Source organism: Rattus norvegicus, chromosome X, assembly GCF_036323735.1.
Source record: "Rattus norvegicus strain BN/NHsdMcwi chromosome X, GRCr8, whole genome shotgun sequence".
In the NCBI taxonomy this organism is placed as follows: domain Eukaryota; kingdom Metazoa; phylum Chordata; class Mammalia; order Rodentia; family Muridae; genus Rattus; species Rattus norvegicus.
This window is the reverse complement of record NC_086039.1, coordinates 96,549,563-96,566,305: the sequence shown is the minus strand read 5'-3', so window position 1 is coordinate 96,566,305 and position 16,743 is coordinate 96,549,563. Positions and strand designations below refer to the sequence as shown.

Genomic DNA, 16,743 nt, shown 5'->3' with positions numbered 1-16,743 from the left:
GAGAGAGTTGGTCTCCTAGGAGTGCTCTCACTCCTGAGACCATAGGCTCATAGGCCCATAGGAGGGGAAGCTCCAGTCGGAAGCAGCAAGAATAACTAACACCAGAAACAACCAGATGGTGAGAGGCAAGCACAAGAACATAAGCAACAGAAACCAAGACTACTTGGCCTTATCAGAACCCAGTTCCCCTAGCACAACAAGTCTTGGTTATCCAACACATCGGAAAAGCAAGATTTGGATTTAAAGTCACATCTCATGATGATGATGATAGAAAACTTTAAGAAGGACACAAATAATTCCCTTAAAGAAATACAGGAGAACACAGGTAAAGAAATAGAAGCCCTTAAAGAGGAAACAAATACAATCCTTTAAAGAATTATAGGAAAACACAACCAAATAGGTGAAGGAATTGAACAAAGCCATTCAGGATCTAAAAATGGAAATAAAAACAATAATGAAATCACAAAGAGAGACAACCCTGGAGATAGAAAACCTGGGAAACAGATCAAGAGTCATAGATGCAAGTATCACCAACAGAATATAAGAGAATATAGATAATCTCAGGGGCAGAAGATACCATAGAAAACATTCACACAATGGTCAAAGAAAATGAAAAATTAAAAAAGCTCCTAACCCAAAACATCCAGGAAATCCAGGACACAATGAGAAGATAGAACCTAAGTATAATAGGCCTAAAAGAGTGTGAAGATTCCCAACTTAGATGGCCAGTTAGTAATATATTCAACACAATTATAGAAGAAAATTTCCCTAACCTAAAGAAGGAGATGCCCATGAACATACAAGAAGCCTACAGAACTCTGAAGTTTTAGATCCTAAGGGAAGTATTGCTGCTTTCATTCCTTTAAAATTCATATAATCTTGCTAGGCTCAGTGGCACACACCTTTAGTTTTTGTGTTTGGGAGGCAGAGGCATCTGTATCTGTGTGTGTTCGATGCCAACCTGGTCTACAAAGCAAGTTTTAGAACAGCCAGAGCTACACAGAGAAATCCTATGTTGAAAAGTCAAACAAAACAGTTATTGAAAATGTATATATTCTCACTAATATTATAATTTGTCATTTGTAAAGCAAAGTATTTAAATACACATCTGAATACTTATAGAAAAAAATTCTCAATCACATATGCAGGTACCAAACCCAAACCTAGACACTATTATTGATGCCATAAAGTGCTTGCTGACAGGAGCCTGATATGGTTGTCTCCTGAGAGGCTCTGCCAGAGCCTTCTGGATACAGATGAAGATGCTTGCAGTTAACCATTGGACTGAGCATGGGGCCCCCAGTGAACGAGTTAAAGGATTGAAAGAGCTGAAGAGCTTTTGCAAACCCATAGAAAGAACATCAATATCAACCAACCAGAACCTCCAGAGCTTCTAGTGAATAAACCACCAACCAAAGAGTACACATGGAGGGATCCATGGCTCCAGCCACATATGTAGCAGAAGTTGACATTGTCTGGTATCAATAGGAGGATAAACCTGTGGTCCTGTAAAGGCTCATTTCCCCAGTGTACGGGAATGCCAGGGCAGTGAGATGGAGTGGGTTCATGGGAGGGGGGACATACTCATAGAAGTGGGGGGAGGGGGGTAGCAAAGGGGGAAACTGAAAAGGGCCCTTAAGGCTGTAGGAAAGAATGCTGAAAATGTGAGTTTGAAAATTTACAATTTCTCAACTATGCAAAATATAAGGGTGTAATATTAATTGAATAAGGAGTGTCACAGATCTAAAGGAACTTGTACTTTAAGCCAGCTTGTGAGAAAGATAGTAAGGAAGGAGATATAGATATTTAGGGAGTGATGATCACAAGGTAAAACCCCACCTCACTAAGGTTTTTTGTTGGTTCTTACAAAGGCATGTGGATGCCTGAGTTCAAGGTCAGTCTAAGATAGAGAAGTTAAAGTCTAGGGCCAGTAAGAATGTTCATTTAAGGGCAGGGTCCCATTCAGCTATTTTAATTGTCTGTGATTATGTTTGCTGTCTCTAACAATCAAGGGGCTGGGATAGTGGGATGCTGATTTGAGGGATAATCAAAAGGGAACCTGTTGTAATGACTACATTGATATGTAAATTAAAAATTGGGATTTTGATCTGCAAGAGCTCAGCTATCCAGAGAGTGTTTAGAATTGCAAAAAAAGCTGTCTCAAGCAGAGAGCTGTCTGGACATCTCCAGAAAAATCAGAACATAGACAATCTGGAAAGCTGTCTTGAGCAGAACATAGGCCATCAGTTTGTAACCCATGATTTGACTTTGAGTCACTTTTTTCACTGCTCTTAAACACCCCATTCTCTCAAGAACCCCTCTCCAAGCCAAGGCTGGTCCTTGGCATAACAACTTACATATGATGTGGTCAACTTAAAGAACATTATTAAAGTACATTCATAATCACAGAAAAATATATCTGATTTATTGACTTCATGGGCTAGCAGTATGGCTCAGGAGATAAAGGTACTTGCTGTGAAGTTCAATGATGCACAGGTTAGAAGGAGAGACCTGACTCCCTAAGTTATCATTTGACCTCCACATACTCATTCTGTCATGTACATGTCCATACACACAGAAACACAAACAAGCACATATAAAATTATATTAATAATTTAATAAAAATATAAAGTGATAAGACAGTTTTATAGATAAAATCCTACTTGGAAGAACATGAGTTGTCTATTAACAGAAAGTTTCTAAAGTATATACTAAAATATAGTCATTCTTCAGCACTAGTAGAACTATGGACATTTTGATTACTCTGAATTTCTTTTTTTTTTTTAAGATTTATTTTATTATATATAAGTACACTGTAGCTGTCTTCAGACACACCAGAAGAGGGCATCGGATCTCTTTACAGATGGTTGTGAGCCACCATGTGGTTGCTGGGAATTGAACTCATGACCTCTGGAAGAGCAGTCGGGTGCTCTTAACCGCTGAGCCATCTCTCCAGCCCCTACTCTGAATTTCTAAAAGAGATATGTACTGCTTTATAATACAAACGTGCAAATCCACAGCAACAAAGGTGACAATAAAGAAAATATCTATAAAATTGCACAAGTCATACTTTCTATGGAGGCCACCCTTTTTCATGCATCATAGGAAGAACTTTCAATAGCATGTTATTACTGGAATTCCATGACTATAAATCTGATAGAGGTTAGTATAAGCAATGAGTGACCAAATCAAGTGTTTAAAGTCCTTACAAGCAACCTTTCAAATCTGAAAAATGTAGCTAAATACCCACATGTTCATAAGATTACTTTCAAGGTTTTTTTTTAAACAAATTACAGTAGTAAGTTAAACAGATAATTATTAAGTATTCCCAGAGACTCAAATGCTGTATAAAAGGGAAAATGGGGAGAAAATTCTCAATAGAAACACGAGAAAGCTAGCATCTTTAATTTTTCTATTAAAGATTCACTTTCCTTTCTCCATATGGCAAGACAAAAATCTGTATATTCAGCCAAGTACAGATTATGCAAGGTCACGAGGGACAGAAGAAACAAGGATAAATGAAATCTACTGATAATTGAGAAACCTGATTTTACATGATATTTGTAACTACCTCTTGGACAGAGTCCTGTGAAGCCGATAATGAGGAATATAATTGAGTAGTGGGACCTCATCTGATTTCGGGTATCCTTTGCAGGTGCTAATGAACAGTGAAATGGTCAAAGGCTGCCAACCAAAGGAAACCATTGGAGAAAAAGCAGAACATAGATAATTCACAAACAAGTTAATCATCCCCCCAAATCAGAGAATTGACTACACTGACAGTCATCCTTCGAATACCTACTCAAATTAATTCCATGAGAATATATTGTGAAATCATCCTATTACTGATTTTTTTTTTTTTTTGCCCATTGTGTTTAGTTCTATCCTAAGTTTCTGGGCTATCCAGCATCTAGTTCTTGGCCCTTCTGACAGTGTCAGGGGTGGACTGTTTCTGATGGTATGGGTCTCAAGCTGAACCAGTTATTGGTTGTCCACTCTCTCAGTTTCTGGGCCACCTTTACATCAGGACATCTTGTAGGTAGGGCAGATTGTGGGAAGAAGGTTTTGTGGCTGAATTGGTGTCTTAGGATTTCATTGTTGTGAAGAGAAACCAAGACCAAGGCAACTCTTATAAAGGAAAGCATTAAGTTGGGGCTGGCTGATACTCTCTCAGAGGTACAGTCCATTATCATCATGGCTGGAAGTCTACCAATACATAGGCAGAATTGGTGCTGGAGACAAGACTTCTTGGCTGGTTACGGGAGATGGCCAGTTCAGGCTCCATAACCCTCATTGCCTTAGTTAGGATCACCCTCGCAGATTCTGGGAGCTTCATCACAGTAGGTTTCCAGTTCACCCCAAGAGATGAGCCCTACAGTAGAGTTGTCTCTCTCAGTATTCTTTCAGTTCATCCCCTTCCCATTGCACCCCACCTGTTTCCATCCTCACTCCTTCCATCCAATTTTTTTTTTCTTGTCTACCCACAATGTCTGTTCTATTTCCCTTCTCAGTGAGACTCAAGTGATCCTGGTTGGGCCCTCCCTGTTACTTTGCTTTTCTGGGTCTGTGCATTGTAGCCTGATTATCCTTTCCTTTACTGCTAATATTGACTTTAAGTGAGTATATACCATGTTTGTCTCTCCGGATCTAGATGCTCTCATTCAGGATAATCTTTTCAAGTTCTATCCGTTTGCTATCTTTGACTTGTGGACCCTTTACTCCTAGTGTATTGCCTCACCTAGCTTTGGTATGCCATGTTTGGTTGATATCCATGGGAGGCTTGCCATTTTCTAGAGAGAAATGGAGAAGGAGGAGATGGAATTCTGAGAAGACAGGAGGTTTTAGGTGTGCCTGAGAGGAGGGGAGGGAGCAGAAATTGCAGTCAGGATATAAAAAAGGATGAATGAATGAATGAATGAATGAATGAATGAATAGTTTAGTTGAGCATGGGGTAGCACAGCCTGTAATTTTAGTACTTGAAGAGCAGAGGTAGGAAAATTAAGGACACCCTAGACTACACAGTGAGTTTGAGACCAGGTACATGAGATCCTGTTCAAAGGAACAAAAACCTGAAATGAACAAACAAAAAGAGTTGTCATGTATGCATATTATAGCTTGGTTAAGCCGAATTATGCCATAGTCTTAATAATTTTCTATATCATACTACTTTTCTTTTTTTAAAATTTTTATTGGATATTTTATTTCCTTATATTTTAAATGTTATCCCCTTTCCCTCTTTCCCCTCTGAAAAAAACCCTATTCCATCCTCTCTCTCCCTGGTTCTTGCTCCCCTACCTACCTAGCCACCCTCACCTCCCTGCCCTGGCATTCTCTTACACTGGGGCATTGAGCCTTCACAGGACCAAGGGCCTTTCCTCCCAGTGATGTCCTACAAAGTCATCCTCTGCTACATATGTGGCTGGATTCATGGGTCCCCCCATGTGTACACTTTTTTTGGTGGTTTAGTCCCTAGGAGCTCTGGGAGGGTCTGGTTGGTTGCTATTGTTCTTCCTATAGGGTTGCAAACCCCTTCAGCTCCTTCAGTACTTTATCTAACTCCTATATTGGGTGTCCCCGCCAGCGGGGACCCAGTTATTCAGGGTCCTGAAGAGGCTTTCTACCTGTGGGCCAAAATGGGGGTGAAGAGAAGGAGACCAAGCAAAAGTTCTGTTGTCAAGGTCTCGTTTATTGGGGTGAACGTTACAGTTTTTAAGGCTTTCAGGTAGGGGGAGTGTCCTTTGTGAAACACAGAGGAGGGGGAGGTGCTGATATAGGTAGTGATAGCTGGAGGCAAAGAGGTCAGGCGGTGGAGACACCGGGTGTTGATTCAGGAGATAACAGGTATCTGCTAAGGGAGCTGAGGCATCCCTTGAATGTTATCTTCCTGTGCCGTAAATTCATGGGAGAGGCTTTGTCTAACAATCTTAAGACTTATGGCAGTCATCTTAGGGGTGAATATCTGTGGCCAAACAGCCCAGAGTCACCTAGTCACTTTGAGCTATGCAGTCAGAAAGTGGCTAGGCCCAAATCCAATATGGCTCCGTGCAATTGGGGACCCTGTTCTATGTCCAGTGTTTGTCTGTGAGCATCTACCTCTGTATTTGTCAGGTTCTGGCAGAGCCTCTCAGGCTCCTGTTTGCAAGCATTTTTTGGCATACACCTTAGTGTCTGGGTTTGTTGTCTATATGTGGGATGGATCCCCAGGTGGGGTAGTCTCTAGATGACCTTTCATTCAGTCTCTGCTCTGCACTTTATCTCAGAATTTCCTCCCTTGAGTATTTTGTTCCCCCTTCTAAAAAAACAACTGAAGCATCTATATTGTCAATATGACAAAATGGCAACCAACATATTGGGAAAAGATCTTTACCAATCCTACATCTGATAGAGGGCTACTATCCAATATATTTAAAGAACTCAAGAAAATATGTTAAAGAGAACCCAATAACCCTATTAAAAATGGGTTAAAGAGCTAAACGAAGAATTCTCATCTTAGGAATATTGAATGGCTGAGAAACACCTAAAGAAATGTTCAACATCCTTAGTCATCAGGGAAATGCAAATCAAAACATCCCTGAGATTCCTCCTTACACCAGTCAGAATGGCTAAGATAAAAAACTCAGGTGACAACAGATGCTGGCGAGGATGTGGAGAAAGAAGAATACTCCATTGTTTGTGGGATTCCAATCTGGTACAACCGCTCTGGAAATCAGCCTGGAGTTTCCTCAGAAAATTGGACACAGTACTACCTGAGGACCCAGCTACACCACTACTGGGAATATACCCAAAAGATGCTCCAATATATAACAAGGAAACATACTCCAGTATGTTCATAGCAGCCATATTTATAATAACTGAAGCTGGAGAGAACGCAGATGTCCTTCAACAGAGGAATGGACACAGAAAATGTGGTACATTACACAATGGAGTACTACTCAGCTATTAAGAAAAATGACTTCATGAAATTCTTAGGCAAATTGATGGAACTAGAAAATATCATTCTGAATTATGTAAGCCAGTCACAAAATAACACACATGGGATGCACTCACTCATAAGTGGATATTAGCCCAAAAGTTCAAATTACCTAAGATATAATTCACAAACCACATGAAGCTAAAGGAGGAAGACCAAAATGTGGATGCTTCCGTCCTTCTTAGTGCTTTTTATTGGCAGTAATGATAGGCTGTTTATTGTTGGAACACAATCAACTGCAGGCTTTTCAGCTAAATTTTGCCAACAGGCTGCTTGTGAGTCAGGGCTCTGGCAGACATTCCTGCTTTAGACCAATGGGAATGTTATTGACACACTCCTGCGTCTTTCTGGGATAGAATATAAGCATTGCTGGCATTCAAATCATATTTTTTATTTTTGTTCCAAATTCATGTTCTAGTAAACAGACTTTGAAAGCATTGTTATGGTGAACATTTTGTGGTTTATGTTAAGCATTTGGTTTTCAAGGATTGTAGAAAATAAATGTTTTTAGAGTCAATTATTTTCAAGTATCACACAATAAACTCTAATATTTGAAACTAAAACAGTATCAATGTTTGATTAGTAATTAAGCTCTCAAATGGTTATGAAAGTAATTTTCTTTTATAAGCCTGTACTTTAGGACAAATTACTTGATATACTTATTAATATTGAAAACTTTAACTATATCTACATATAATTATTAGTGTGTATTTCTACAGTGGTAGTGAATGTGATTTTCCTTTATGGGAGCAGTTTAAAACAAAGTATACTGAAAACCATGATATTTGTAAATAAAACTGTATCTTCACATGAATATTAATTATGTTTCTACAGGAACTGTGAGAGTAGTCTCCATTTATAGCAGTCATTTTGAGTATATGAGACTTCATCATTTTAATTTCAACTGCTACTTCTTGATCTTGTTCTCTGAGAGTATGTTCTTATGTATATATTGTCAACAAAAAGCAAATTATCTAGTTATATACATGTAAACTGTATATATTACTTTAATAATATATACTATGTTCTAGCTTTTGCTTAAAACTAAAAATATAAAGTCATTTTCAGTTTAGTTACAGGTAATAGGCACCAAATACTAATAGATTGTATTTGTAAAACACTGTGATTTATACATGTTTTTCATGTTTCCTCTCATTTTGTTCTGGCTTGTTATCTGTTAGTTAAAAAACCTATGGAAGTGTAGTGGTAGTTCCACAGTGAGAGTCTAATACTGTGTGTAATCATTTATGTCCAGGTGTCTAGATGTCTAGCACAGAAGACCTATTTGAATTTTATTTACTTATGTGAAGGCTTGCAGATTCTGATCTGAGCTATAATAACTGGATAAGCTGACATTGATTTGTGCTTCTAGCACAAAGACAAGAATCCAGGTGAATAAGCCAGAAGGAGCTATCATTATGAAACTATATTTTTGACGTAATCTGTTCAATCAGGAACACAATAGTTTGTATAAGGAAGATGAGGTGATTCAGTAGAGCCCACGTGGAAGTTTTCTGTGCTAAAAGCTCAGGGTCAGGGTGGCAGTGCCAAGTTCTGATACGCAGTAGATCAAATTATCATTAGAGTCAAACTAAGAGCTCAAAAGCATAGGGTCATTGCTGTTTATTACATAGTAGTGTACTGCTATACACATAATACCACAAATGACTGTTGAAATGTGATAGAGAAATGAGCTTATCACATGGTGGTTGACTTCAGAGGTGTTGTGGAAGCAGATGATGCCAGTGGAGCATAGAGCAGATCTGGAATAGAGGCAGAGATGACAAATGCCACAAGGACAAGGAAAATATCATTAGTCATTCATAAACAACCTGAAGACTCCTTAGATCTATTCTTCCCTATTAGACCAGAACAGAAAGACTTGACTATTGCAGGGTGGTAGTACTGTATTATTGGAATTCTCTTAAATGATCTTTTTTGTGAGTATAGTAGTGAAGATTGAACCAGGAGCCTTATGCTTACAAAGCAATTGTTCTACCATTGAGCAACAGCATTACCACTGTTTCTATTATGAAATATGATGTTCCATATACTCACATCCTTTGTGGATTTCAAAGAAACTAAAGGTCACATGCATAGCATAGACATATTTTTTCTGTTACTACCAAACCCAATCAATCGATACAAATCACAATTCAATGTATAATCCATTTCTCCCATGGTATCATCCATCCTAGACATAGTCATTCTACTATTCTATTCCAAATTTCATACAACTATTACATTATTATATATTCACAACCTTTTATCAATCCATGTAGGGAATTGTAGGGTGAAATGACAAAGGCATTTTCAGCTGTACAAGAAATACATAAAAATTGTAAAATAGCATTAGAAAGATATATATATATATATATATATATATATTTAAAAAACAGTCTCGAATAGTGACTAAATGTAAAATTTCTTATGGTCTAGGTCCCAAGGTGGTAGAAGGACTTGTTTTATAGTCTAATATAATAGCACAGCACTGTCCTACCTATATTAGAAAGTAGGAAAGATAAATGATGCTATCTTTTCAATGCTTGTATAAATGTTATTTTAGATCCAAGGGGATTCCACTAGACTGTAGATTGACACAGGGGAAGGTAAATCTGGACTCTGAAGTGGAGACAATATGGTTTCATGGGAGTAGAGCTTGCTGTAGTGTATACCAGTATTCTATATAAAGAGTCTTTCAATGGAGAAGTAAAAATCAGGAGTTAAGCCATGTGATCTTAGTTAGAAGGTTGATTGGATGATAGAAATCTATCAAAAGATGGGATAAGATAAGAAACTGAGGAAATACTACCTTTATGTACTTCTTTTATACTTTCTCCTCTGGGTAAGAAAGGAGTTATTTAACTTTAATTTTGTTTGTGTTTAAATTATTTGAAACACAGTCACATTGAGGATCTCATGCTGGCACCAGACATTTTATAAAGCCTAGGGTGACCTCTAAGCATCTGACTGCTTTTGCCTGCCTAGTAATAAGACTGCAGTTGTATGTCACCATGCCCTGCTTGAAAAGAAGTTACTACAGTACCAAATCTGATGATAGCTTCAGCTTTACTGTTATAACTACCAATTATTTGGTGAGTAATTTTAGAAGTATTTTATGCCAGCACATCTGGTATCAAAAAGTGTACTATCTAAGCATATAAGATAGCTTTGGAGATTGGTGATCTTATAGAGAGCCCAACTTTCTTTCTAAGTGCAGGAACACAGATGCATGGAAGAAGAAAATTCAGACAGTGAGTTAAGAGGTGACCTGCCCAAACATGTGCTGCTTCATAAAGACACTAGACACATAGTCAAAAATAAATGGATGAATGAATATATGCATGACAGTCACATACAAGATGAAAATTGATACTTAATGCAATATAATTTAAGAAAAAAGATAATGGAGCAAAATTAGCACATATTAATTTATAAACATAATAAAGTGAAGATATTTTAGCCATGAACTATATAAACTAAAATGTAACAGAGTTTATTAAACACATAATGATGATGTTAAAATAAGTGCCTGTAATAGCAATTAGTGAAAAACGAGGCTATGAAATTGAAGGAAGGTGGGAAGGGGTATAGTGAAAGCATTCGAGGAAGGAAAGGGAAGGGAGAAATGTTGGAATTCTATTATAATCTCAAAAATGAAATAAAGTAATCAATAGAGAATGAGCGACAGATACTCACTAATCTCTAAGTAGACTCAATTATGTAAATAGAAATGGAAGTATATTCTTTACACTACAGTATGTAAAAACAAGAAGTTAGAAACCAAAATATTCACCAAGACAATATTGATTATATAAATTATGGTAAGTCAGGAGATAGAGCATCACACAGTCCTTTAAATCATATGGAATCTACTGAATGGAATCAAGAAGGACTTTGCTATACTATCAGGTGAAAAGAAATCTTGGCAATATATTTAGGATAATTTTACTTGTTTAAAACTAAAGCTACATATAATGCATGTCTATTGGCATTGTTTGTGTAAATGCATAGAGAAATGGTTGCTAAAATTTATTATATAGGGGAATGATAAAAGATAATGCTGATTTCTAAAGATTTTTAAGGCATTTTTTGGTAAGGTCTCATTTAGCCCATGCCAGCCTTGATACTGCTATGTAGATAAGGATGACCATGCTCTTCTTGCTGCTACCTACAAATGCTGGCATTATAGGCATGTGGAATCATGCTTGGCCTTCCCCACTGTACCTTTTCACTTTGTGTGACTCTGTTTCATTTTTCTACATCTAGAAAAAATTTATCAGGATAATAGTAATATATTAGTTTTGTTTTATTCTTTTTTTTTTTTTTTCTGTTGTGGCCAACTACATAACAAGAAGCAACTTAACAGAGGTTTCTTTGGCTTACATTGTAAGGTGATCTAGTCCATTGTGATTGGAAGGCATGTTTGTAGGTCAGTCTCTCTCTCTCTCTCTCTCTCTCTCTCTCTCTCTCTCTCTCTCTCTCTCCCTCTCCCTCTCTCTCTCTCTCTCTCTCTCTCTCTCTCTCTCTCTCTCTCTCTCCCTCTCTCTCTCTCTCTCTCTCACACACACACACACACACACACACACACGGACAGAGACAGAGACAGAGATAGAGATAGAGACAGAAAGAGACAGAGAGATGTGGGAAAGAAGTTGGTGCTCTGTTTGCTTTTTCCTTTTTGTTCAGTCTAGGACCACACACTTGGAATGGTACTGTTCACATTCAGAGTGAGTTTTTCCTCTCCAGTTAAAACTTACTGGAAATGGCATCCTAAGTACACCTAGAGATATGTTTCCATGATAATTCTATATCTAATGACATTGTCAATGAAGACTAATTATTACAGGAAGTAACCATAGACAAAATTAAGACATGAATATTTAAGAATTTAACTCAAGAGATTCTATTGGTATTTAAATGTTTACAGACAAATTACCATAAAATGTCATCTACTCAAAGTCATCAAAATGGTTATAATAATCTTTAGTGGACTTAATTTGGGGGTTGTTTCTAGGATAAAGTGTGTGTGTGTGTGTGTGTGTGTGTGTGTGTGTGTGTGTGTATCATATATATATGATGGCTATCCAACATCAGAACTCTTTTGTATGGTTAAAGAATTCACCCACCAAGTGAGTAAAGGAAAATGTCAAGTTTTGCCTTTTATTATTTAGGCCTCTACCCATACAATATATATTTTGACCTAAGTTTATTAAAGTCACCTATTACAAGGCTGGATTTGAAAATAAATAGCAGGGTCAGGGAATATTTCCTTCTTTGAATAGTGAATTTGACTGTAACATTTGATTGTTAGAAATATCAATTACTGAACAGACTGTCCCATGGTATAGTGTACATCTAGGGTTCCCAGGCTGACCCCCATTTTCAGGTAGGTTCTGGTACTCACACTGATCTTCCTTTTAAGATTTTTCTGTGAGGGCTGTGCTATCCCAAGTATTTTCCCTAGAATCTCGCTATTAAGTACTATCAGTTTCTGCTCCTTGAAATGAAGAACTTTTACTATATTGCCTACTTAATATATTTTATAGTTACCATAACCTTGGTCCAAAATCACGATCGAGGAATATCAAATTGACTCATAAATATAGATGAAGAATAACATTATAAGCTACTAGTAGATTAAGCTGGCATTACAGGAAATCATCTATCATATTTTATAGACCTATTTCAAGAATACAGATATATTTTTCCCAATACAAACATTAATATATGGTATTAATAGGTGAAAATATATTAGTATTACCATAAATGCCTTATGTAAAGTTTCATATCCATTTTCATAATTCTAAATTGTTAATAATTAAATGCCTACTTATATGCCATATGTTGCACTATACTCTAGCTTACATAATCACTTACTTCAAAGAACCTATACAAAAAAAGAGAACAACAACTTACTTCATACATCCCAATATAAACAAAGGCAAGTAACATATGTAAAATATGATGATCTGTAATCTTTGGTAAATGTTTACATGGGAAAGTGATTATGTGGTCATTTTAAGGCTTCTTAAAAACTCTCATGAACTATAAAGTACAATCATATTTTAAAATAATATTTTTAATTGTTGAGAATTTTATACAGTGTATTCACCCTTGCAAATTTCTCTATTATCTACTCTTTTATCCCATCCCCCATTAAGTACAGTGCTTGTTGCCTAACTACTCTTGGAAATTGGACCTGCCACAAATGTGGTTGACCTACCTGGGGTCATATCATTTAATAAAGACTTCTTGACTGCATGATTTTTACTATGTCCTGTGAGGTTTGTCTCAGAAAAGAGCAAAGGCATCTCATCCCTTGGTCCGGAATAGGAACAAAGGAAACTACATGAAGATGAAAGTGCATTGTATGTGATGGGGAAAGAATAGCAGATTGAAGTGTCTAAAAATTGCCCTTTTAACATGATTCCCTTTCCATAGCTACCATTACCATCTAAGCCACTATCATCACAGACATAGACTCTTGAAGCAGGCATCGTTTCACTCTTCTCTCTGTCATTTTTCTCCTTTTTCTAATTAATTTTCAGAATAATTTAAATTGTTAAATTTTAGAACATAAATTAAGTCATACTGCTACACACCTAAAATCCTTTATTGGCTCTTTATTATTGTTGGAATAAAATAAAGTCTTGGATAAACAGGCATTTCTCTTCCTATTCTTCCTTGCCCATGTAATTTTGCATGTTCCCCACTAAGTTTTAATAACAGGCTTTTCATTCTGTTCATGGACATTTAAAACTCTTTGGTCCTTTATACATCAACAATCAAAAGAATAGCCACTAAAATTGCACAGAAAGGATACATCCAGATAATATGGTAATTTCTCTAATGTGTTTGTTATACACATAGGGTGTAAAAGAGATATTTTAGCCGACTAGGTTCATAAATGTTGATTAAAATTTTAGTATCCAGAACTGACAGCCTCATGTTCTAGTTATCAATGTGTATAGACTAGTAAACTTTTATGCAAGATAATTTAATATTGCACTTTCAATTTAATTATTATGTACCCTTTGACCCAGCATGAGCATTCCTGTTTTGTACAGACTCAAGGTATTTTTTATTAAATTATATGTATTAATAAGAGACTGGTGAACTATACTGTAGTAATGTACATAAAGTGGTGATGCCATGGACCATTCATGCACGTAGTGGCTTATAAGAATATGAACTTGAACTTTATCTATATGATTTTTAAAGTTTTGGTCCATATCATTCAGAGTACTGTGTATGCTTCAGAGGTAAACTGCCATTTTTTATGGCAAAAAAGGAAGGGAAAGTATGTGGAGGTCAAATATTTTCTCTCATGTAAGTTCCAAGGATAGAACTTGGGTTGTCAGCCTTGGCAACAGGTACCTTTACCTACTGAGTAGTTTCACTGGCCCAACACCTATGCTTTTAAAATACTATAAATTCTTGTTATCCATACATAGATTCACTATGTCTTCTATCCAGAAAAATTATTATATGTGTTAAAATAATAAAAGATGCAACTTATAAACATAGAGAAGGCAGATGGTAAAATGAGAGATGATAGAATTTGTAAACAAGGACATTACATATGCTTATGGAGGTAAAGAAACAACCAGGAACATATGAGAAAGAAACTGGTAGATGTAAAAATATCCCAAATGGAAATGATAATGATGAAAAAAATCCCTTTGATGAAAATTTCTTATTATGGGATTGACAGTGTTAGACATGGCAAAATAAAACAACAGTGAACTTGCACAAACAATAATGTTTGAAGACAACATCAGTGTGAAAAAAATACTTAAAGGAGCCTCAAGTGACCAAATCAAGCTTTCTAACACACACACACACACACACACACACACACACACACACACACACACACATTTATATAAATGTATGTGCTTACATGTGTAGGATAGAGGTGAATATCAGTGTCTTTCTCAATTGTTCTGCAGATTCTCTCTCTCTCTCTCTCTCTCTCTCTCTCTCTCTCTCTCTCTCTTCCAAAACTCTTCCATTCCTTCTCCTCTTTGTCACTGAGTGGGTGAGATCCCTCCCCCTTGGTATTCCCCCACCCTGGTGCATCAAGCCTCTGCAGGATTAGACACATCCTCTCCCACTGAGGTAAGGCAAGGCAGTCCTCTGCTCCATATGTGCTGGGAGCCTTGGTCCAGCCTGTGCATGTTCTTTGGTTGGTGGCTCACTCTCTGAGACTTTCCAGGGGTCCAGGTTAGGTGACACTGTTCATCTTCCTTTGGTGTTCCCATCCCCTTTCAGGGCCTTTAATCCTTCTCCCAACTCTTCCATAAGTTTTCCTGACCTCCATCCAATGTTTGGATATGGGTATCTGTGTCTATTTTAGTTGGCTGTTAGATAAAACCTCTAAGAGGACAATCATGCCAGGCTCCTGCCTGTAAGTATAATGGATATCATTAATAATGTCAGGGATTGGTGCTTGCCCAAGGGGTTGGTCTTAAGTTGGGCTGGTTATTGGTTGGCCATTCTTTCACACTTAGCTCTATCTTTGTCCCTACATTTCGTTTAGACAGGGCAAATTTTGGGTTGAAGTTTTATGTGTGGGTTGGTGTCCTTATCCCTCTACTGGGGATCCTGCCTGGCTACAGAAAGTGATCTGTTCAGGTTGCATGTCCCCACTGTTAAGTATCTCAGCTAAGGTCACCAGCCTTCTTGACTCCTAGGAGCCTTCCCCATCCCAGGTCTCAGGGACTGCCTAGAGATTTCCTTCCCGCTCCCAATGGCCCCTAGCAGTTTCATATTTCTATTAATTCTCCTGGCCCTTCAGGTCTTTCTTCTGTCTCTCCACATGCCTGATCCTCTCTCCCCCTCATTCCCCTCACCGTCCTCTTTCCCTTCTTCCCTCTGTGATCATGACAGTTTTATTCTTTTGTTTCTAGGAGAGATTCAAGCAGCTCACTTGGGCATTACTTCTGGTTTAACTTCTTTGGGTCTGTTGACTGTATCATGGGTATTCTGTACTTTATGTCTAATATCCACTTATCAGTGGGTACATACCACACATGTCATTTTCCATCTGGGTTACCTCACTCAGGATAAGATTTTTTCGTTCCATCCATTTCCCAGCAAGATCCATGATGTCCATGTTTTTAGTAGCTGAGTAGCTCTTCATTGCATAAATGAACCACCTTTCCTGTTTCCTGTGTCCATTTTTTGGTTGCTTCTGTTGCCTCAATTTACCTTACTCATTTCCTAAAACCAATTATTGTCTAGATAAAATGAATGTTTTGATATTCATGTTTGAAAGAGGAAGACATTGAAATCAGTAAATTCCCCAATTTGCAGATCTTAAGACTTTGTTCTCAGGTAGAAGGTGTCTATAATTTGATAATGTCAGCATATGCTATTGAACTTTGCCCTGAACATTGGATGACTTTCTGTTGTTTGGTTTATTTTATGTGCTATCTGGTAATACTACTAATACTATTGAAATTTTCTGAATCAAGGTAATTATGTTTATTCCCCAAGTACCATATTTTGTACCATGTACACAATATGATCTCTAAATGTAGGTCTATTAGTAGATTAGGCAATGATCTTCAAATTCTATTATGGATGAAAATCATAGGGAAAGTTGACAAATTACAGACGGCTGAGCCACATCCCCAGAGTTTATGATTAACTAAATCTGAGGTGAAGCTTGATGACTTCTATATCAAACAAGTTCTTACCTGTTTCATACAGAACTTCCTTCCCCTACCAGAATAGTTGCTCCTCTTCCTAAACATGCATTTCCT

At 37.2% G+C, this 16,743-nt stretch overlaps 1 protein-coding gene across 1 annotated transcript in view; it reads right to left on the bottom strand.

The window, feature by feature from the left end:
* Positions 1–16,091, bottom strand: part of Rpl31l1 (ribosomal protein L31-like 1) — a 40,516-nt gene extending 24,425 nt beyond the window's left edge. Inside the window, exon 1 of the mRNA XM_063280558.1 lies at positions 16,032–16,091. Within this exon, the coding sequence (XP_063136628.1) occupies positions 16,032–16,091 (60 nt within the window). The remainder of the gene's footprint in view (positions 1–16,031) is intronic.
* Positions 16,092–16,743: the final 652 nt, after the last annotated feature.